Source organism: Erithacus rubecula (genome assembly GCF_903797595.1).
Source record: "Erithacus rubecula genome assembly, chromosome: 8".
Lineage (NCBI taxonomy): Eukaryota > Metazoa > Chordata > Aves > Passeriformes > Muscicapidae > Erithacus > Erithacus rubecula.
In genome coordinates, this window is record NC_136659.1 from 17,225,009 (window position 1) to 17,248,164 (window position 23,156).

Sequence of the window (23,156 nt, forward strand, 5' to 3'; positions counted from 1 at the left end):
GAGTAGAAAACATGCCTAATATTAGACTGCCTCAGAAAAGCCATTCCTGTAGATAAATCTGTTTGGCTGTATCATCTCAGTCCCTTTTCCTATGATTCCAAAAAGGAGTAATCAACTCCCCCAAACACAAGCACACTATTATCGGTTTCTAGTTATGACAGGAAGGAAACAAAAATCCCTGCAAACCTCTTACTAGTTTCTGGCAACAGTTCTAACTGATCAGGAGCACCACAAAGGAGTTACATGCCAGACAAGAGGAACAGGAGAAACACTAGGGCAGGAATTACAAATGGAAGGAAATGCTGTATTTCAAACAGACACTAGACAGCAACCTGCCAGTACTGCAGCCCTCAAGGGTCAATCCTACAGAGAATGAGGACATCTAAAGAAAACCCAAGGCAAAACTGTCTCTCTGTTATCTGAGAACATCCACAATGCTGCCGACAGTAGTCCTGTGCAGAAATAATGTACACCTGTGAAAAAACACAAAGAGTCGGCAAATACAGATAGCAGGTTCACTTGCTGGCTCGGACAGCATCTGAAGAAAGAACTATTTAAAAACACAAGAGGTGGTGTTATAATGAGGAAACCATGGAGAGCAGAAAGCTTATGATTATTGACAGAAGTTGATTAAGAAATGGATTATTGTCTGTTAAGATGTTGAAATATCTACTGTCACCTCTATCCTATGTATCTTTATGTAAATTTCCTTTAATTGAGGTATTCATTTACAATCATTATTTTCATTGGTAATGTGCTTTATTTGCATTTGAAAGCAAAAAGAGGAAAAAAATTAAACATGACTGACTGACCCCTACCATGTGAGAAAGGGTTTGCTTTTTGTCACTCTGACCCAAATGGATTAGGGCCAGGAAAAAAAGGTCAAGCTCTTACCAGTACCCCCATGTGTCACGTTTTTATTACATGGAGTTTCCAAGAAAAATATTCCAATTTGCGTCAGTAATTATTCGTTCTTTATGCATTATCATGTCAGTTTCTGAGTTTATTTTGAATTCAGAAATTACCTTTGAGTGCCAGGCCTATTAAAAAGCAACTCTTTGTGAAATACCCTTCAGCAGTTAGATATAAGTGACAGATTCTGTAGCTGTACATGCTCTTTTTTCCCTTTTAAGAACCTCCCCCTCTGCAGCAGTCCCCCCATCACTCGAGTCATAAACCCCCAAGACCGTGGTTGGATTATGCTGCTTTGTGGGTTTGCAAGTTGCTGCCTTGGTTGGATGTCTGGGGCTGTAATTGCTGAAGCAGTGCACAGGACAGGTGGGGCTGGAGCCAGTGTCCCCATGCTGTTGGACAGTGAGCTGGAAGTGTGTGGCCATGAGCCCTGCGTGCCCCTCTAACACTGACCACAGTGACAAGCCTGGCGTCGGGTGTTGGCCACCAGCCACGTCAGACCGCTCCCTGTCCGGTGGGAACTGTTTGGGGCAGTGCTGCACCTTCCCAAGAGAGGCACAAAGGTGCTGGGGCACCCCAGCCCAGGGCTGCCAGCCCAACCACACTGCAGTCGGGAGGTGCCAGAGGTTCCAGGGGAACAGCCACAGCCCTGGAGGCAGGGCTCCAAAGATAAGCTGCTAAAGCACTTTCTGGTTTCGCAATTTTAATGATAACTTTTTAATCTGGTCATTATTTTCTTTGATTGCTAATACCTTGACCTCTGGTGGCAGCTGCTGCTTATGACTGCTAAACTTTAATGCAGGCTACAGTAAAGAACATTATGATTATTTGAAAAGGCAGAGTGTAATGCATTTCAGATTAACAGTGAAAGAAAAGCTATTGAAGTTAGAGATTCACTTTGCCATATCACTCTATGCTGCTTTCCTATTATCACTACAAAAAATGAAATGAGAATAGCACATCTTTTAATTTCCTTCTACTATTACCTCTTGATTTGCATTCACAGCTCCCAGAAGAAATACTGCTGAATTCAGAAGTAGTCTATTTAAGCTGCATGGTGTTTAAAAATTGCTGGAAGAGGTTAAGGTGCTCTATATTATGCAGTTGACCTTACTAAGAAGCTGTGTTAACAATTTAGATTTATAATTTTGTTAATTTTTTTTCCCAAGCAAAATTCATTATCTCTTTTTGTACCCCTGAAGGTTAAATCTTTTGATTTCTCTCTAACTTATTTTGTAAGATTATAAAATTATATTTAAACTTCTTGTACTTAAAAGGTTGTTTTGCCAGTGTCTCTGAAAAGAAGCATTTTTCATTTCTGTCTCTCTCTGTACCTGGTCTGAAAAGACTGTGTGCCTTCACAATATTTTACCTAGAAAGAAAGAACCCAGACCCTCCATCTGCAGTCCTGCAAATGCATTTGAACTCTTTTATCTGGCACTATCATGTATTTGTGGCCGACTAGGTTTGAGCAAGATGTCCATGGGAAATGTTTTGAATCCTGCCTTTATCAAGCAGTTGTAGTCTCCTGGTGTGCAGGATTCAACCCTCCCTGGACTTAACCTTTGTTCTGTGCCTTTGTCAACACTGGGTCTGGTCACTGTGGAAAAGAACAAATTCTAACAAATCAACTATAGTGAAATGTGCCAGGGTAGGGAGAGCTGTACTCTGTGATCCTTTAGGCTCTGCAGTCCTATACAGAGGTGTTTGTGCTCTCTCCTGCTGCCTGAGCAGTGGAACCCTGGAATGCAGAACATTTTCCAAAATGCCCGAGGTGTCACCATCCTGGCTTAGTGGTCCCCAGCAGTGGATATTTATTATGGCCACTGTCTCCTGGTCATCTCTCATCCGAAAACTCACACTACAGTTATGAGTCTGCCAGCAAATAAAACAGGACCAGGAGTTCTGGGGCCTAAGCCAAGCAGCAGGGACCAGCCATATCAGCACTGAATGGCCTGTGACCCTCAGGCATAACCATCATTTCAAACAGGTTTGTATTTGTTCAGCCTGCAGCGTTGCAATGAGGAGGGGGCTGTGCTGCAGCATTTATGCTGTTCATGCAGGTGGGTGTGATGGAGGTGCAGAGCACCTTGGGTCCCACTGGAGAACTGCAGGGGCAGGAGACAGGACAGACAGCTCTGCAGTTTCCTCTGGAAATGGCCCTGCTGCATGACCCCCCACAAGTAATGGCTGGACATTCAAGGGCCAAAACCAGGCCAAGTGCTGCAACTAAAGCAGGATGGGCCATGAGCAGAGTGGTGCTGGGGACTGCCCAACTCCCTGAAGCCAGGCCTGAGACCAGCCTGAGAGTCAGCAGCAAGGGGGGGTCTTCAGTGGAGCAGGAACAAGCTGTGACACAGCTGTGAGCACAGGGTGAAGTCAGGATGGACGTTTTGACATTTCAGTGTTTCTTGAGTTCCTATTCATTCTCCACTCTAGTGCAACAGTTGCTTAGACTTCCTACAGCAAGAGCAGTATATTGACAGCTGCCTTCCTGTTGTAAAGTCAACACAGAGAGCAAGGGAAGCCCAGGACAGATCCTAGAGCCAGAAGGCAGTTTTATTCATCTTATCTCTAGGTATGTAGACACTGATCAGAACCATAGCAACTATCTGAGCCACTTGAATGAGTTAGATACAGAGATAGCAACACTTACTATTTATACAGCACCCTTTATTGGAAAATTTAAAAATGTCAGATACCAGTTTCATTGAGTAGGTAAACTGCATTCATTTGTTGATATGGAGGTGCCATAAAACCTCTGTTTGTATCACTGGGATACAACCACACGATAGAGACTGTTGGCAACAAGTAAGTAAAACAGTTAGAAGTTCTAAAGAAAAAAGAATAAACCAAGGGGATAAAAACATACTAAATGGATGAAGAATTAGTCTCCACTCAGAGCCAAGCCAAAACTTGGCAGCTTTATAAACCAGCTAACACAGAAATAAATGAAAGTCCAAACAATAGGAACAAACCTGGAACAAATAAAACCATGAACTCAGAAGTATTATCAATTGATTGCAAAGATAAAAATGCCTGTTGAATTAATTGTGTAGTTTATTCTACTGCAAACTTTGCTTCTGGGAAGATTCTGTATCTGAAAAAGCCATATGAAGTATATTTGTCGAATAGCACAAATGGAAATAAATATTTCTCACTTGAAATAATAAGATTCAAATTTGTCTCCGTTATTAGCTGGTTTTCCTCTGAATCATCTTGAACTTCTAGTCAGACAGCAAAGTTAAAATAAATTATTTCATCATGCTGCAGAATATTTCTTAATGGTGTAATTCTTTCCTTTGCAGAATGCAGGTACCAAGCAGATTGTGGTTCTATGTGTCAGCATTTCCCTGGTGACTCTCAGTTTTGACTAAAAGAATGTAATTATTTTTATAGATTAAAAAAAAAAAATCTGTGTGTGTATACTGATTCCACACAGTCCTGCTCAATGCCCAAAAAAATATACTCTGCATCCAAAGCAAAATGTAGACTATATCAATGAGGTCATCTCTGAAGCCTAATTGTGAGATAAATAGTTGCAACTTCTAATTTCAGGCTTAATCAGTTTTATGGCACCCAGCTTCACAGCACAGAACCAGTGTGAATGCAATAGGAAAGACTTTTGCCATTCGAACATCGTCACTCCCTTGGCATGCACTTGGCAGCCATCTGGGCTTGCCCAGCAGCAGTACAGCCATCCCCAGACACATTCAGGAGGGGAAAGGGCACATGCCAGACCACCTCTCCCCTCAAGGCTGCAGCCCTGAGAGACTCCCTGTGCCCATTGAACCCAGAGGTCTCTCAGGTGCCATATTAGCCAAGGTCTTGAGTTTGCCAACCTGAGGTAAAATCCTGCCCGAGATAACTTGTAGTGCTCACATTAGTGACTGAGCAGGACAAATTAGTCAGATAGCTAAAATTAAGAATATATCCCTTCTTTGTTTAAACCCTTCCAATGGAAATGTTTTCTCCTGAGAAGCAAATGAGCTAACAAGTGTTGCGTCACTGCCAGACTGTCATCCCCGTGGCAGGGATGGATCTGACCGGCTTTAATCTCATCCTCCATCTCTCCCTGCACGAAGGCCAACTGCAGGTTTGAGGCCCAGCAAATGACAAGCCAAGTCTGAGATATCAGCCAATTAGTAGCATTGGTATTTATGCAGGAATGAAGCTGAAAGTGCAAAGAAGGCCAGTGACTAAACCTTTCCAGCAATTATATTTAATAAGGTACTGCATGTTATTTACAGAAAAGATAGATCACACAACTTCTACGTGTAAATGCACACAGAGTGTGAAGACAAAAGCTGCACTCTCATAACATGCTAAACAAAATAAATAAACCAGAATTATTTTGGCACAATAACTATTACATAAATAAATATTTTAGAACATAATTAATGGACATTTATTTACAGTCTATTGAAAGTGCAAACAATTGGCTGAAAATTAAGATATTTGTAAATGCATAAGACCAGAAAATGTGTTAACCAGCCACGATTAATCCTAGCTGAAGTTTAAGGTTTTAATGTCTGGGAATACATTATCTTGAAATCCATTTGTGCATATTGTGCTCTTTTTGAACCAGTCCTTTGCTACCTTTAATGCTATTGATTTTGATGACCTTACTTTTTAACTAAATTTTGTAAAAACCTGATTGGTAATTTAAAAAGAAGGAAATGAAATGTAAACACTGATTAGTCTATTTATCATTCAAAATATTTTCAGTCTGTCAGTTTTCTGAAATGGCCACACTGCTTGTAGTAGTAGACAGTATGATTAAGATCAGGAATTTTTCTTAGTATTTGCTTATTTTAAAATGGAAACATTTGCAAGTTTTCTCTGAATGGAACTCTACCTTGAACCGCTCTTGAAAGTACATTACTTCATCAGATCTGTACATCCATCTTCTATTGAGGTCAACAGTAGCTGAGCAACCTAAACTGATGATCAGTTTTGGTCCTGACCTGAAGCATAAATCATAAAATAAAGATTCTTAATTAGGGAGAAGAACTCACTACCTACCTTAGAATTGTTTTAAGTTTTTGTGCATTTCCCACTAACTATTCTATTTTATCTTTTGCCTTTTTTAAAATCCATGTGAGATATCACTTACTACACTTCAAGATGAATTAACAGTTCACAACATGGCCACCCATACACCTACAGTGCATAAATTCTTCCTCAGCCAAAGTTCTCCAGCAGGCTGGTACATTGTGCGTTGTCTAAGACCTTAGAGTATGTTTTTGCTTATTTTTGTAGTGGCAGTGCAGTAGCAGAGAAAGTGAAGTTCTTAACAAGTGACCTTGAGAGGATGAAAGATCATTTCTCATCACTGCTTTCAGGGCTCATGCTCGGCGCGGTTCCAGCCGGTGAGACATTTGCGATAAAGTTCTCTGGTTGTCAATCACGTTTAATTGCCGCACGTAGCTCCGAACATCCTGATGGTTTTTATTAGTTAGGGCTGCATCAGGATCTGGTGTAAGAGAAATGATGTAGGATTGATACACGTAAATGGACAAATGTCTGAACAAAATGCACAACTCTTTACAAGTTGTCACAGGAAAGACTAGATCCCGGTGAGTTAAAAAGGAAATATTTAGAAATTGCTCTCTTTTAAACCTTTCCTCTATATCTGACCATCTTTCTGGTTACCACCCCCACAAATTAACTTTTCTCTTGGACATCCTTGGCTACATTTACTAAAATTGATGGCCCTTGGTTACAGTTTTACACATCACCTTATCAGCCATCAGCTATAAATTATACATCTAACATGTACAATTTAAAGCTGCTCATTTGCTTTTGAACCAGCAACTTTCACAGATTCAAAATTATGCAATTGATTTAAACCTCTTTTCATGCAGAATTCTCATTTTTAGCTCAGTATTAAATATTTGTAATAATGTAGTGCTTAGTGGCTGCCCCATTCAAGCCTCAAAATTTACTACCTGTTTACATTACTTAACCACATTATACCTACTCAAGCAGCAGTTATGGAATTCTACTGAGTTAAATATTTTGTTATATTGTGTATAGTGGAAGTGTGCTTCCATTTCTATATATGTTGAGGTCTCACCTATGCTTATACATCAATATTAAAGACACAAAGCCAGAAAAACCCGGATTGTGGAGGAAAAAAATTAAATTAATTTCTACAGTTCTACAGAAATTTCTACAGATCTTCTACAGTTAAGCTTTGAACTCATATGGAAAGAAACTATTTTTATAAAAATATAGTTTTATATTATTTATCCTGTTCTTTGAGAAAGAGGAAGGGTGCTGTGAGTCAAAATGAATGAAGGACTGAGGAAATGGCCATGTGACTGAGACTGTCAGTGCACCTCAATGGGATGAGACCTACAGAGAAGCCTGTTTGACCATACAGCTCTGTCATCTTACATGGCCTTAAGCAAGTTCATGTAATTATACTGACAAACAGGTTTTAAATTCACTGCCTTATGCAGTTCTGTCATTTATAATGGTCATGTCTCCAGACTGGTTTCATATTAAAACAGCATTTATCCAAGCAAGTATCTGTGTGCTGCTGCTTGCTAGACTTATTTCGACCACTACTGAATCCAGTGGCTAATTTCAACTGGCTCTAATCTGACAGATGGGTAGAGACCTCACAGATATTTAGCTCTTTCACATGCATGGAAAAGAAATAGAGGAGAAGGAGTTTATTGGAGCTTCCTGAAGGGTATTTTGTCCTGTGTAACATCACAGGATTCAAACATGGAAGAATCACTGGAAATCAGGCTCTTCAGTTGTGGTACACACAGAATTAGCTGTAATTACTGTAGCTATGGATGGCAATGCTGACGGTACAGATGTTGTAATACACTCACTGAAAGATTGGCTCCGGCAGAATTTCACTGTCCTGACAGTGTTGGCAATCATGCGCTGGAAGGAAAAGATGGGATGCAATCAGACAACAAGCACTGTATTTCATCATCATTTCAACAAAGCACCTAACTGTGCCTGAGTGTGAAGACACATGCCAATAAAAGCAGTCACATGAATGAAAATACAATTTTAATGCTTCTACTTTAATATATAGGGTGTGATTTGCATTTACACAGGCTTTAAATGAGCATGAGTATAATTTACATGTGCTCAGAGAACTCTTTCCCTTGCTTGAATGCTGTAAAAGGCCCTAACTAAGAATGAAAATCAGCCCTTCCTCATGCATTTCTTTGATAGCATCTTACCGTATTAAAAAGTGAAGGGAATACCATGGAGTATATACACATTAAATTAAAGACCATCAGGTCCTAACAGCAAGGCCATTTCTAGAATCCATTCAGCAATTAAAAAGCTTTCCTCTTCTATATAAACGTGTTTAAAAAGCAGTGCTCCTGGAAGATGACAGTGTAATGAGCATGTGAGGGTGATTCCTGTGGCAGAATGCTCCCTTCACAGGTGAGAATGCCACTGTCAGTACTGTGGCCTGTAGCCAAATTTAATAACCTGTTACACAGTGTTACTTTGCACAATTGTATCTTACTCCACTAAAAAGTGGATTCACTTTTGGAGGACCCTTCTACTGACAATTCACCAAAAAAAAGCAGAAGGCACTTCAGTCCTTCTTGGCTGTGCCTCCTCTTCAGCAAAAAAACATAATTTCATTCAATTCCGTTTCAATCAATACACTTGCTGTGATAAATCAGATGTTATTTTACAATAGTTTTTAAGAAAATAAATTAAGCTAAGTTGTAAAGCAAAACATTAGTTCTGGATTGTAGAATTTTAACTGGTTTCTGTGATTAGCACCACAGAAATAACATACCCACCAGTATGGGGCAGAATTAGTTGTTCTACATAATGTCAAATAACTGAAACTTCAGCAGTTAGGCAGATAGTTTGATTCAATCCCTGTTATAAGGACAACATCTGTTTCAGTTTCTTTTGCTTAGGTTAAGAAAAAGTAGAGGAGGGAAATGCTATTCCCTAGCAAATTCTAATATCTGTGTTCCAACACACATCTTCTAACACAGTGCACTCTCACAAAGCTGCTTCATACATTATGGAAATTTTGTGTGAGATTAACAAGCTAGTTAGCCACAGGCTCTCACAAAGTGGAATTATATCTCCCTTACTAGTGAGCAATAAAACCTGGGGCATATGCTTCTCCAAATTCATTATAATCTTAAATGAAATCACAATTATAATCTTAAATGAAAATGTTATAAATGAAGTAAGTTTGTGAAATCTGTCATTCCAGAAGTGGGAAGCACCAATGCCAGACATTCCTTACACACACACTGTGCAATCTCAGACATTTTAATGTACTGTCAAGCATACAAAAATAGGTTGGTTGGTTGGTGTAATAAACCCTATTGATAATCATGTATGAAATGGTTGTGGATTACAACTCATATTATCAAATGAAACTAATCTAATATATACTACTTCTAAAACACACTTTCCTAACAGATCTAGGGAATCTGGATATGAATCTGCTTATGTTGCTCCTAAAGTCCTATGTATCTACATGTATAATTTAAGTAAGAGTAAATTTTATCCCATGGTAATTTTCATACCTCTTCAAGCCCTTATTACTATGTGAATTTTCTAAGGCATTTACCTTGCAAACATTCTCACAGGTGCTTAGCATTAAGCATGTGAATAAACTCCATTGATTTCAATGGAACCTCTTAAATACTCAAGATAACTGAGCTGAGACAGAACACACTGCTTTTAACAGTGTTGGTTTTTCAGTTTGACCCAATCAAATGCAAATTGAAACCTCCACCTGAACATTTTTTCTGTACATGTTTCTAGTTTTCTTGTATCAAAAGAAGACAATCTAACTTATCTACAAGATTCAGGAAGGGAAATTTCACTTTGTTTCATAACCTGTTTTTCTGTTCTCTTCATACCTTACAAAGAGAAATTATTAGAAGCTTAGATATTATGAGACAGCAGAACAGCACTTGGAAAAAAAGTAATGTGAAAAGAGCTCTTCAAAGATACAAAATGCTTCAGAATCTCCCCATCAACTTGTGATGCTGTCTTTGGGCCACAGTCTCTCTATACTGCTTTAACACCCACTTCCTCATTGGTTTATATTTCGTCATTGCCAGGATACTTCTGAATGCACAGATTGCATCACATTATCCTCAGAAAAAGGCAAAAGAACCTCTCAAAATTAACTAAAGGAATCCAGGCAGTTCAGCCTTTAACCAAAGTCAGACAAGTCTTCTTCTTCCACTTCTGTTTTCCTTGCCTAGAAGAGCCCATGTAATGGCAAATTTGAAAACAGAAAAATCTTTTTAAAAACCTTCACTACACACCCATATTTTTCTTTCAGTACAGTACAGCACTGCAGTATTTATTCTGAAGGTTCTGCTTTTTTTTTGAGAACAAATTCCCCACAAGAGAAAAAAAGAGTAAAATAAATAATTGCTCTTTAGAGTTTTCCTTCAAAGAAAGGATTACCTCTAGTCAATGCCTGCAAAGATTAACCTCTGTTTACTCACAGACCATTATCAAAAAGCCATACAAACCTAAATTTGGATCTTTCTGAAATAGAACCAACTGCATAATAGAGCAAGTAATGGCTACTACCAGAATGCTGTGTATACACAGCAATACCCTTTCAAGTTTTACAGTCTGGAATTGCGGCAGCAGGCCAGCACATTATCTTTAATCCATTCCAAACCCAGGTTGCTAAATATTATAAATATTCATATATGCCATTGAAAACTACTAAGGGCTTTAGTCACACACTTTTTGCATAATCTTTATGTTCCAAAAATTAAAGAATGTTTGCCCTTTTTTTCTTGCATATGGATAAGAATGTGAATTCCCTTTTGTTCATCTCCACAAAACCTGAAAACAAATATGCACAAATTCTCTAATCCTCTTTTTGCACCTGAAGGGTGAAGAGGCTTGACAAAAAGAAGCATCAGTGGTCAGCACCATGGCACTATCTTGTGCTGCCATGCCAGGTCAGCACTTCCAGAGCTTTTTCCTGACTTCTGCTCCCTCTACAGGTGTTATTTCTGAGATAATGCTGGGTAATGTCATATGGAGAAGGTGCCACAGAAAGTAATCTCTATTCAGACTCTCTGATGATTTGAGAAACAGTGCTGATAAAGTTCCCATATTGCATCTTCCCTTTGTCTGTGAATACAAAATTCTGTACTGGCTGCAATTATGTAGCTGAGGTTTGAAAAAAGGAAATCAGTAAAGGGTCAAGGGTATGAAATACTGACTGACCCTAAGGACAGTCATGCTCAGTACTTTCCTCACTTCCCTCTCTCTCCTTTCTCTGCCAAGACCTAACTCTAGGAAAGCACTTGCAAATATTTTCTAAATATATATCTATAAAAGCAGTGTCACTTAAATGGTGCACATTACCATGTGCTGCAGGTTGTAGGTTATCTTGTATCTGCTAAATCACACAGAGTTTACAGGAACTATTACCACAGGTGCTATTTGGGTGCTTGCCCTCACCTGAGAAGACGGACATTCTAGATCACAAACTAATAGTTTGCAGCCTACTGCCATCTTTGTATCATTCAGGTACTTGCAGCTCTCAAAATTTTCCCCACCTGCCAAACTAAATCTAAAATATTTATAAAGCTTTACAAGTTTTGCTCCTCTGTAACAAATGCATTTTCAGTTATTACATAGCTGAGTCTTCTAAAGGCACACTTACAACTAGCATGTTCTGTCAACTCACCAGGGAGGAAAGATGCAGGTGGTTTGGTGTCATGGTATATATGCCAAACTAGAATGTACATCTGAGCAACACCATGGTGCAAACAGCTTGCAACTTCTCCCTATCAGCTTCTTGTAGTGAGATAAGTAAAAGATCTTCAATACTTCTATAAAACTATGTCTTGTTTGCTACTGAAGGCAAAGCCTTTTACTGAAAACTTACATTACAAAGACCAGTAATTTAGTAATTTTGTCTACTTAATGAAAAATGTATAAATAACACTTGCCAGGCTGTATTTTAGGGCTTCATGCAATGGCATGGATAAAAAGCACAAATACAGTGCAAATGCAGATTAAGAGCATACCTATTTCTGACATGTTCAGTGCTGTTTACCCACACCTTGTACAAACCAAATAGGTCTGTTTACAAACTTCCCTCTTTACCCACAGCTGTGGCTTTGCCACACGTGGTTACTCTCTTCCCTGGCTAGGTGTCCCTGTCCTCCCACTACTCACAGCCTCCTCCAGATCTGGCAGCTGTGGGGATCAGGAGATGGGAAGGGGAAGAAAGAGCAGGCAGTCCCAAAGGCAGCAGCAGGTAAAGCTCAGCAATGCTCTGCAGAGTGATGTCCCCATACTACTGCCAATACCACAGTTCTGTCACTCCACCATTGAAAAGATCAATATATAGGAGAGCGTAGCAGGAAAAAATTGACTCAGTCTTTTTCCTTGTTAGCTTGAGTTGCTAAAAAACACTAGGCTAATGTGGTTCAACACCATCTGTCTGTTTTTCCCTTCTTCTCTAGATAATTTTGTTCAAATTGAAAAAAGAACCCAGAGTTTTCAAACACAAGAAAGCTCCTACCAATTTTCTGTGAAAACAGATGGCTGTGGACAAGAGAAAGATTGTATAAGTGCCCTCCTGTCTCCTTCAGGAAAAAAGCTGTAGTGCAAGTTCCTATGTTATGACAAAAGCCTATTCACACAGAATTCCCCAGCCATGAAGAAACAACACATGCCCCAGCCACGAGGAGAGATCTGAGCAGAGCTCAAGCAGCCATGAAACACAAATGTTTAGGAAACCAGGCCTTGCTGTTTCTGGCATTCAGGGAGCTCCTGGTTCAGACACTGCCTGACAGCTCCTGCATGTTTTAAGATGCATCATTTAATATAAATAAAAACAGAAACATCAAAAACCAGAAAAGATCTAAAAGAAGCTGTTTCAGCTGAAGAAATGCCACTAGATCAAACTTCTACTTTTGGCTGCCAGTTACAGGAATAAAGTTGTCAGCAGCACATCAGCTGTCGGGATCAGAGCTCTGTGGGAGAATGCAGACGCGATGCCAGAGGCTGTTCTCAGTTTCATCACTGTGCTTACATGAGAGTTGGAGGCACTCACCTCCCCAAGTGGCAAGCGGCACCACCAGCGGCAACTAGCCAGATATTTTTATTCATAAACTTCAGCAAACATATAGGGAAACAATCTTCCAAAGAACCAAGATGTTTCAGAAACATCAGTAAGAGTGGCTCCCAGCAATACTCTAAGGAATCTCTTATCTGCTGCATGATGTTCTGCTTATGAAAGAACATCATGCAGCAGAACAAACAGACAGAAACAACAAATGGCAGGGCATGATTCCTGTGAGAAAAAATCTGGTTTCTACTTTTCTCCTGAAAATGGCAGAGCAACATCATAAAAACACCTTGGGCTTAAACTTATTTAAAAGAGAGGAGAATTTATCTAAGAGTTATCTGGCTGAGTGGTCTTGTCTTCACAGTTTAATATCTGGCAATTATGTGTGGATATGACAGTTGTAAGCCTAACACAAGTAGGCGGCAGCGACTGAGGTTTAACAGTAGGCTTTTCTTCTTTGCTTGACCTGATGACATATGCAAAAAGCTAAAAACTGCCAGGTCCACAGTAGGATTTGAATGAATTATGTGGGTGGAATTTGAATACAGGTTGCTCTGAAATAGTTACGGGTTGAGAGAGGCAGTAAAAGCACCACAGAAGATTGCAGAAGAGCTAGTGAAAAACAATAAAAATACAAATATATACTTGTATTAAGGCCTGGAGAAAAAGCAGAGTGAGCTTTTAGGTAGAGTACCAATCAAAGAAAGGCTTAGAATACTAAAAAAGGAGAATGTTTTCCTTTCTGGTAAGTTGAGGAACATGAGGAACATAATACTGATTCCATAAAAAATACGCAGCATCAAAAATACACTAACAGATTTTCACATTCCTCTCCTAAAGAAAATTATCAAAACTCAGATTACTGGTACTACATTCTTGCAGTATTGGGTGCTACCAGTAAACTCTTGTTCTAGGGGTAACATTTTTTTGAAGATAAGATAATGAGCAGACTAGGGCAAAGAGGGCAGACCTGCAGCAACTTAGATATAGATCAGCTTACGCTGCTACAAAATTCACTCTTGGCCTTGGGATGCCAAATTGTGGTATAGAGTGGTGCAGAGCTATTTTAAAAGACAAACCTGTGTTGAACTTCTGTCTATGGGAAGTGCTTACAGGAGAGCTCCTCCCTCCTGTAATGGCTTTTACACAAAATCAGGCATAAAGAGCCTGAAGTGCAGATCTCTGAGGCCAGTGGATGTACCTGCTCTTCTGGCTCAGGAGCTGTAAACAGGCCAAGCCAGGTGGAGATTTTGGAGCCAACCACAGAACCATGGCTGCCATCCTTTCTGCTTTGGAGGTGTTCCAAGCAAGTCTGAGATCCCTTTGTGCTCCCTAAAGTATTTACTACCTATAGTATTATATCTAATTAGAAGAGGCAGTCCTAAAAAAAGTCCTCTTCTGCAGGTAGAAGGCTCAAGGCCTTTGGAAGGAAATGGCAACACAGTCTGCATATGCAATTACAGAATGCCATTATTGCAAAGTGAGGTCAGGCCCTTACTCAGGCATTAGCACTGCCATTTACTTATAAAATGTCTCATCTTAGTGAAGGGATATTTTCACCAAAGGACAGAAGCTGTCCTGGAGCCACAGATTAAAATCTAAGAGAATTCACTCCGAGTGGTGATCACTTTTCTGTGAAGTTTTTTAAAGAGCTAAAAGTCCTCCTTTTTTCCCCTCTGCAGTTATCAGTGCTCAGAGGGTCAGACAAACTCCTCCACAGTGCAGTGGAAATAACTGGAGTTATGTAACTCCAGTGGAATGGAGTGGTTCTGATTACTGTACTACTAAGAACAAGCATATATAGGTGCCAGAGGAAACATGCACTAGTGTGGCTGCTGAATGGCTGAGAGGAAACAGCCTCAAGTTGTGCCAAGAGAGGTTTAGATTGGATGTGAGAAAATACTTCTTCACTTTAAGGGTGTTGAGGTTTTGGAATAGGCTTCCCAGGAAAGTGGTGGAATCACCATGCCTGGAAGTGTTCAAAGAGTATGTGGCACTTGGGGACAAGGTTTTTACTGAGGAACCCAGTGACACTGGACACAGGGATCTTTTCCAGCCTTGGTTCTGTGAGTCTACTATTTACTGCCAGAGCAGTAAGTCAGGTTTAGTTTTTCTATGTAGATGCCATACCTGGGTTTGGTTAAGACAGGTTCTCAGATACAGGTGGCATTAATCACATTAATGAGGAACATAGCCTTAGCAACCAAGAAAATGTCTTCTCACTGCTGAGAAAGTCAAGTTTCAGTTGAGATCTCTGCAATGGAAAGTTGCCTGCCTGCAGTTTTTGACAATGGTGTTTGAAATAATACCAGCTTAGGTGCAGGACTTATATCAAATTTGAGCATGCTCTAGCCTTTTATCATTGATTCTCCTTTCCAGTATGAAAGCAATCAAGCCACAGACACCTCGTTTCATTTTTCAAATGAAAGAAGAAAATAAGATGTTGTACAAATTCTTTTCAATGCTTCTTTCATTCTCCAAGGAGCAATGCAGAACTATGCCAGGCTGAGGCACTTCAGGCCTGTTTGAAGGAACAGCAGTTAAAATCACAGGCTGGTCCCAAACTGGCTGTTAAAAAGTGTCTCTAACAGCTCTGTTTCCTGTCCCTGATGCTCCCTCTCCTAGAAAACATTTTGGCTGTGCATGGCTTAGTGGGCAGTTTATTCTCCACCTCTGTGAGGCTTTCCAGAAAACCAGAGGCCCCAGACTCTGTGTACAATGCAGGCTATTTTTGCCAGGTCCTGGTCCTGCCTTCATTTTCTCCAGACCTGGAAGTCACTGCTGAGAAATTCACTCTTGAAGAGGAGAACAGGGAGGTATTTTTAAGTTTTCTTTCAAATATGCCATACATACCATTTTTTCAAAGTTTACTAGATTGTCAGTGAAAGTCTTGTTTCCCTCATGAGTAAACGTCATGTCTGTGGAGAAATAAAAGACACATAAAAGCCCAATTCTGAATCATGACAATACAAAACAGCAGAATGCTTTATCTTACAAAATTGGAGCAGCTGTAAATGTAAAACATTTAGGTTTTAATTTGCAGCATTTCTGAGACTAATAAAATTGAGGCACGATATTCAGATGTACAAAAGCAGTTTTTCTTGTCTCTGTGTTGGGCTTTTCACAATGGAAAAAGATCATACCTCACGCTGAGATTGATTTTTGCTTTTTCTAGCTGCTAGTCTTATCCTTCAGATATTTGACAAATAGCTTTCAAGTTAATAATTCCGGTAACATCCAAGCTTACCTTTTATAAGCAGTGGCATGAAAGGAATTATTGGAGGGTCCAATTTAGCTACAGTTAGTCTGTAGGCCCTATGGTTTCTTGATGGATCCTTACAAAAAAAGAGAAATCCAACAATTACCAATATGTATTATTATATGTATCAGGACACTATATGCATTCATTTAGATGTCATGGCATTTATTAAAAACATATTTTTTTCCTGTGACTTTAAAAGTGCATCTATAAATCCAGACACCTTTTATCATTCTCCTGGACTGGTTACATGATGAGAATACAGCCATTAAACACAAATATCTTTTCACACCAAATAGAGAGTAAGATATGATTATAAAAACACTCTTCATAAAAGAAACCACACATTTTTTCCTCCCTCCTTACAGCTGCAGATCCAGTTTTGCATATATTGTAGCACTAAAATGTATTGCCTGGAAAAATCCAGGCTGAAAAATAGAATTTCCCATATGTACTATTGGAAAACATGTGATAAAGCTTTTCTGAGTTCCCAGATTAACTTTGAGTGGTACATAAGTTCTCTCAGAGTAGGTTCCTAAGAGTATAATTTATTAGTCATACATACTTGTTTTAGCAGCTCTAAAATGGGATCATAAACTTCTTAAAGTCAAACAAGGACATATAAAATGTTCTGAATCAAGGAATTCAAATCAGAAACAGAATTATCTCAGATTGTGCATAGAATAAGGGATCTATTGCTATTCACCATTAAGCTTTCAAACTCTGCATAGATCTTCTTGAACTTGCTTGGGAGTTTCTGTTAATAAAAACAAAAATAGCAAACCTTAATTAAATCCGATCAGTGCAGTAATTTTACTGTAAATGCTAGTTCCTTCTACAACGCCCTAAGTCAGGAAAGTGCTCTTTTTTTTTTGCCAGATATTTCTAACAATGTGCTAATCTAAAATACAACATGTTTCCTAGCAACCAGATTAAAAATAGAGACGGGACCAGCCATGAAACCTGGATCCTGATTTAAACCCTGACTTGAATTTAGTCCTTTGGGATGTTTAGATTCAGATTTTTGTTTGGCTCACATAGCAATCCCTGAATTCAGAATATAAGTGGAAATTCATGTGAATGCTTTCAGGACATTCCTGATTATAGCCTATCTGAAAATATAGTTTACACACAGCTTGTGTAGGGGCAGATCAGCTTAATTATTCATACCTATGATGAACTGCCCTTGCAAACATTCATAGCCATGCCTGGGTATTTCCAGGAGGCTTTTTGCTCATGGTGATGCATTTATTGGTAAAATTCTTGACAGGCTTAGCAGCCAAGGTGCTCTATCACTTTCTGGGGTAGAAATTAATGAATCTTTTTTTCAGTCCACAATATCTACACAAATAAATAATAGTCAGTTGATCATGCAATGATTGAGATGAGATGGGATTTACAAAATACTTTCTATCCCCCTCATATTATGTTATTCAGATTAAATAACTTTACTATAAAGACTATAAGATATGTTATAAACTGGTTTCAGAGATCACTGTAATTTATGTGCAATTGGAATATATCAGTTATTTTTAGCAAGAAATTTCTCTGTACCTGCTAAATTTTTCAGACTATTAGCAGAGGATAACATTAAAAATTAATGGAGACTTTATAGTGCAGACATGATTTTTTGCAATACTTTCTACATTTGGAGTGTGTACCCTAGCAAGCTATTTACACTGTGCCACAGCAAGGGCCTAATTTTTAATGATGTGTGTCAACAACTGTGTGCCTAGTTTGCATATGCATGTGGATTAGGTATTTGTGAAGTAAGTGGTATAATTGGACATTTGCACCTGCAAATCTCTAATTTCTGCATGCAACTAATGTAAATGCATGATAATACAGAAAAAAATCAGGTCTTGATATGTTTGTCTTTAAGCATTTTTCTGTATGTATCTGGCTAAAAATCAAATTGCAGAAGTTCTCTGGATAACCCAATTGCTCTACAGAACCCGAGTGTGGTAACATTTCCTTGATTTCAAGTTAATTCTCCACATGTACAAATGATGTGTGCTCCACACCACTCAGGTGCCCATTTCAGATTACTGTATGCAGTATATACATTCAATTCCTTCTTCTCTAGTCCTGTACTCTCTCAGCTCTCCCAACTCCTCTCAATAGCCACAAATAAAGGGTCAGAGAATTTTGAGAAACTGAAAATCTTTGCCTGTAGCACTGATTGTATATGATATATGTACTTTTGAAAATGAGACCTGTGTACTTTCAGACGTGTTAGTCTCATCTCCTGTTTTAAAGCACACTTTTAAAGGTGTTCAAATTTTACTCTCAGTTGCATCAATAACCTCAGTCATGCTAATTATTCTGAATTTCTAATGAATAAAATACATGCACATTTAAATCTGTACCACTTTTGATAACCAGTATGTTCTTAGTCGTTACACTGTGCTGGACAGTGCACCTTTTTTATACACCCATACACTCATATACAAGCTCTGAGAATGAAGACCAAACTGACAGTAAGCATGGAAATGCATGTCAGAGAGAAAACCAGAACTGGTTAGGATAAACCCACATTTTAATAGGGCAACAGAGTCCCTGTGATCAGAAAATAAAACAGAGGATGCATTTAAGAGAATTATCAGTGGAGTGATCTCACTGAACCACCAGTAAAGTAAAGGCACACAGAGGATGGGCTGATCAAAGAGGTTAGCTGGCTAGCTTGCAGATCCTGTTGGGCAGTTTAGCTCAGCAACAGGAGCTGCTGTTGCCACTCTTGTTAACTCCTGTGAGTATTCAGCACACCCTGTAGTATACTGCCTCACTAATAAATACTGCCAGCCTTACTAAGGCTTATGGTCAGGAGCTGAATTAGTAGATCTAGCTTTATCAATAATAAAGGCCCAACTCATGTTTTAGCTAACTAAAAGCACAAGTCCTCATCAAACTTCCTGGAACAGGATTTTAGCAGACTTACCTCCCACGTTAATGAGAGACGACTCACAGCAACATTACTCAGTCCCATAATAATAGCGAAAAAAGAATTCAAATTTTTGTATTCTTTACAGCTGAAACACAAAGGGCCAGATTTAAGTTGTACAGATCAGTCAGAGCAGTACTTATGAGCTCTCTTATGACTTAAGAGAGCTGAACCCAGGCATCTAGCTTAGAAGTGACTGAATTTAGGCCAGCATGCCTGCAGATACCTCTTCACCAATGTGTTAGCACTTCACCACACTCTGGAGGCTTCTTTCCCTTCCCTCCTAAAATGACCTCCCTTCTACTTCACTGGGTATCTGCTTCTGCAAGGACTTCTAGTCTTTGAAGCAAATCCCCATTCAGACACACAGTCCTGAAACTGGGCTCAATTCAGGCCCAAGAGATACCAGTAACCATGTAAAGCATGTAAGAAGCTTGCTGACAGCTTCTGAACAGCCAATGAATATTTTAAGCTCTCCTTAGGCAATCTTCACTGCAGTTTACAGGGCCACTGAGTCTTTTTAAAAGGAGAAGACCAGCTGTCTAGAGATGCCCTATGGCAGAGATTTCTCCTGCAGTATGGTATTTCTATTACTTACAGATTCTGGGACTTCTAGTATGTTTTAGGAAAAGAACTGCCCTTTTTTACCAGCATCATTAAAGAGGTGCTGGGCAAAAGGAGCTCCGGGTCACACTCCATCTCTCATGCAAAGGAGGATTTTGCTATCAGTCAGGAAAAAATTGGAACATGCAATTGAGTACTATGGAGGATCCAACACACCATATGAAGGAGTAGATACAATCTGATGGGCATCTGATGCTCAGCTGAGTCTGCATCAGTGGCTCACTGGCTCAGTAGGAAGGGAAGAGACAGAACAAAGCCTATCAAAATAAACCTTCCCAAACTGCATCTCACTGGGTTTTTGCAAATAATCCCTTATTTTTTTCCACTGATGTGCCAACATCCAATTTCAGCACCTTAGTCTCTGTTCAGCTGGGAGTGGCTTTCCTTAGGGGTTGGTATTGAGACTGCTGGAGTTTAACATCTCTGTCAGTGTCATGGATAGTGGAATCAAGCAGCAGGTCTGCTGCTGACACCAAGCTGTGTGGTGCAGCCGACACCCTGGAGAGAAGGGGTGCCATCCAGAGGGACCTGGACAGGCTTGAGAGGTGGGACTGTGTGAACATCATGAAATTCAACAAGGCCAAGTGCAAGGTCCTGCATCTGAGTCAGGGCAAGCACAAGCACAGCCTGGGTGAGGAACAGATTGAGAGCAGCCCTGGGGAGAAGTACTTGGAGGTGCTGGTGGACAAAAATCTTACATGAGCTGATAATATGTGCTTACAGCCCCAAAAGCCAACTGTGTCCTGGGCTACATCATGGACAGCAGGTCAAGAGAGCTGTGTCCAGCTCTGCATGTGTTCCAGCACACAAGGGACATAGATCTGTTGGAGTGAGTGCAAAGGAGGGTCACAAAATGATCAGAGAACTGAAGCACCTCTGCTATGAAAACAGTGTGAGAGAGCTGGCATTGTTCAGGCTGGAGAAAGCTCCAAGGGAGCCCCCAGAGCACCCTCCAGTACATAAAGGGGCCTACAAGAAAGCTGGAGAGGAACTTATGACAAGGGCGTGGAGGGACAGGGCAAGGGGCAATGGCTTTAAACTGAAAGAGGACAGCTTTAGATATTAGGACAATATTCTTTACTGTGAGGGTGGTGAGACACTGAAACTACTTGCCCAGAGAAGCTGTAGATGCCCTGTTCCTGGAAGGGATCAAGACCAGGCTGGATGGTGCTTTAAGCAACCTGGTCTAGTGGAAAGTGTCCCTGCCCATGGCAAGGGGGTTGATCTTTACAGTCCCTTCCAACCCAAACTATTCTATGATTCTGTGATTCACCAAGAAAACTCCTAACAAGATTCAATCTATGATTCTCACATTTTTAAAATTCATCATCAAATCTCTTAGGTCCTCTGAGGTATCAGCTTCAGACAAAATTAGTACAATAATCTCATCCTACTATCCGACTCCTTAATTGCCACATCATCCTATTCTCCATCACCCACACCATTTTATTCTTTCTGTACCTGCATTTTACCAGACCTGGATGCATTGAGTGGGTGAGTCCTTTAGATCTTGGCCTCACTTGTGTCAGCACTATGTTAACACTGAGCACGTTAATAAATTATCTCTCCCATATGCTGCTCTCTCTGTTGGGAGATTGCTGCCCTCTCAGATCTTCTGACAGAGCTCCTCATACAAATTCTCCCACATCAGATTAGTGACAGTGAGCAAGGGTAGAAAGGATAAACTGAAATGCTAAAGCTACACCAACTTAATCTACTGGTCCAGGTCAGGGAGTGTCTCATTAGTGGATGTGAGGGGAAATAAAGATGAAAAGCAGACAAGATAGGCTGTCAGTGATAACATCTTCCCTAGGCACAAGTAAATCCATAATAAAATAATAAATCTGTACACTGCCCATGACAGGATTAGGAATAAATCAGGGCAGGGCAAAATAATTAGTAACAGCACTAGTGCTCAAACAAGTGCCAACTGTATCTGCAAATTTTAATTTGAATCTGTTAAGCAATACAATTTGACAAAGTCCTACTTAAAATCCATCTAGATACATGATGTTCCATCCCAGATATTCTGTTAATTCTACAGGGTCTAAAATAAATAGTTGCTTCAGATAAAGGACCCCTGTAAGGCACTAGAAACAGTGCTGCCCAGCTCTGCTGCATATAAACTGCATGTAAAATGTCTTCAAAAAGTGGATCCTCTAAAGCACCACAATGCACCACCTCAGAGCAGGGGTCCCTCTGCCTCACAGAATGGACTGTACCAGAAAGATCTTCCTGTTAGTTCTCATAGGTTCCTGGGGCTTATAACATATGCATGTATGGAAAGAATGATTTTCAAAAACTGAATGAATGTTTCTAAGTACACTGATACATAAGAAGGCTTCTAAATAGCTTGTGGATATATCTGCAAAGAGGAAATATACACAAACTGCATTTGCAGATACCCATAAGAGTATGTGCAAGCACAGCCCAGAAGGTTTTTCTTATACAATTAATATGGGAAGAACTCACTGTTGGAAATACAGTTCATTTCTCCCCTTTGTTTGAAAGTTTGTTCCTGCAATAGCTAGAGAAAAGACATGAACCTGGCAACCTCTACATCCTTTTCCAGCAGATGCTAAAGCGACACTGGCTCCTGGAACTGAAAGCACATGTGCACAGCACTTGGAGCCAGCACTTGGCCTTGCCCTTCCTACACAGACTGGGAGCACACATCAAGGGTGCATGGGGTGGCAGACAGAATGATGTGCCTTCTGCAAAGATATCTGCACCCCAAGCCACAGAACTGAGAAAAGCTTCTCAGTAGCAGTTAGCTTTGAAAATGAGTACGTGCAGGGCATCTCGTTACCACCAGTCATGCCTAAGATTAATAGTGCAGCACTGAGCTGGTCTCCCTGAACACTTTTCTAATGAGTCTAGTACTTCTAGGTAGGGTAAAGTTCTCATTAGGCCTCAAGGATCTTCACAGGCAAAACTTCCTCAAAGATATTGCTTCAAGGTCTGGGCTTTTTCTCCCCTCTAACTTGGGTGCACTTTGTGTTTGTTTTAGTGCATGTGTAGCAGCTGTTGCCATGGCAGCACTGCACAGAGGGCAGCAGCCTGGCAAAACTTCCCAGCGCCTGGAATTAAACCTGCCCCCTTGGTTTGTGCAGAGGAGAATCTTGTGCTTCGGATTTCTCTGCTTTTAGGAGACAAAGAGGACCCTGCAGAGCAGGCCACTTTTAGCTATTTATTTTTAGCATTGTAGTGATACCAGAAACATGGAAGTAAACAGGAGGTTGTCAGGCTGTTGTAAATAGCACAAGACTAAACCCATGACTCCGCGGAACTCGCAGGCTAGGGCGGTTTATTAAGGAGATATTTAACTGTAATTT

At 40.0% G+C, this 23,156-nt stretch overlaps 1 protein-coding gene across 7 annotated transcripts in view; it reads right to left on the minus strand.

The window, feature by feature from the left end:
- Positions 1–3,455: 3,455 nt before the first annotated feature.
- Positions 3,456–23,156, minus strand: part of RAPGEF4 (Rap guanine nucleotide exchange factor 4) — a 138,521-nt gene continuing 118,820 nt past the window's right edge. For 5 of the 7 annotated variants that reach the window (XM_079310299.1, XM_079310296.1, XM_079310295.1 and 2 more), the window contains 6 exons: positions 19,195–19,285; positions 16,963–17,013; positions 16,245–16,332; positions 15,851–15,915; positions 7,764–7,818; positions 3,574–6,388 (listed from right to left, as the gene is read on the minus strand). In XM_079310299.1, the coding sequence (XP_079166425.1) occupies positions 6,261–6,388; positions 7,764–7,818; positions 15,851–15,915; positions 16,245–16,332; positions 16,963–17,013; positions 19,195–19,285 (478 nt within the window). In that variant the 3' untranslated portion in view covers positions 3,574–6,260. Of the gene's footprint in view, positions 6,389–7,763; positions 7,819–15,850; positions 15,916–16,244; positions 16,333–16,962; positions 17,014–19,194; positions 19,286–23,156 lie in introns of all 7 variants that reach the window. The other 2 variants (XM_079310293.1, XM_079310294.1) reach the window with 2 other exon arrangements.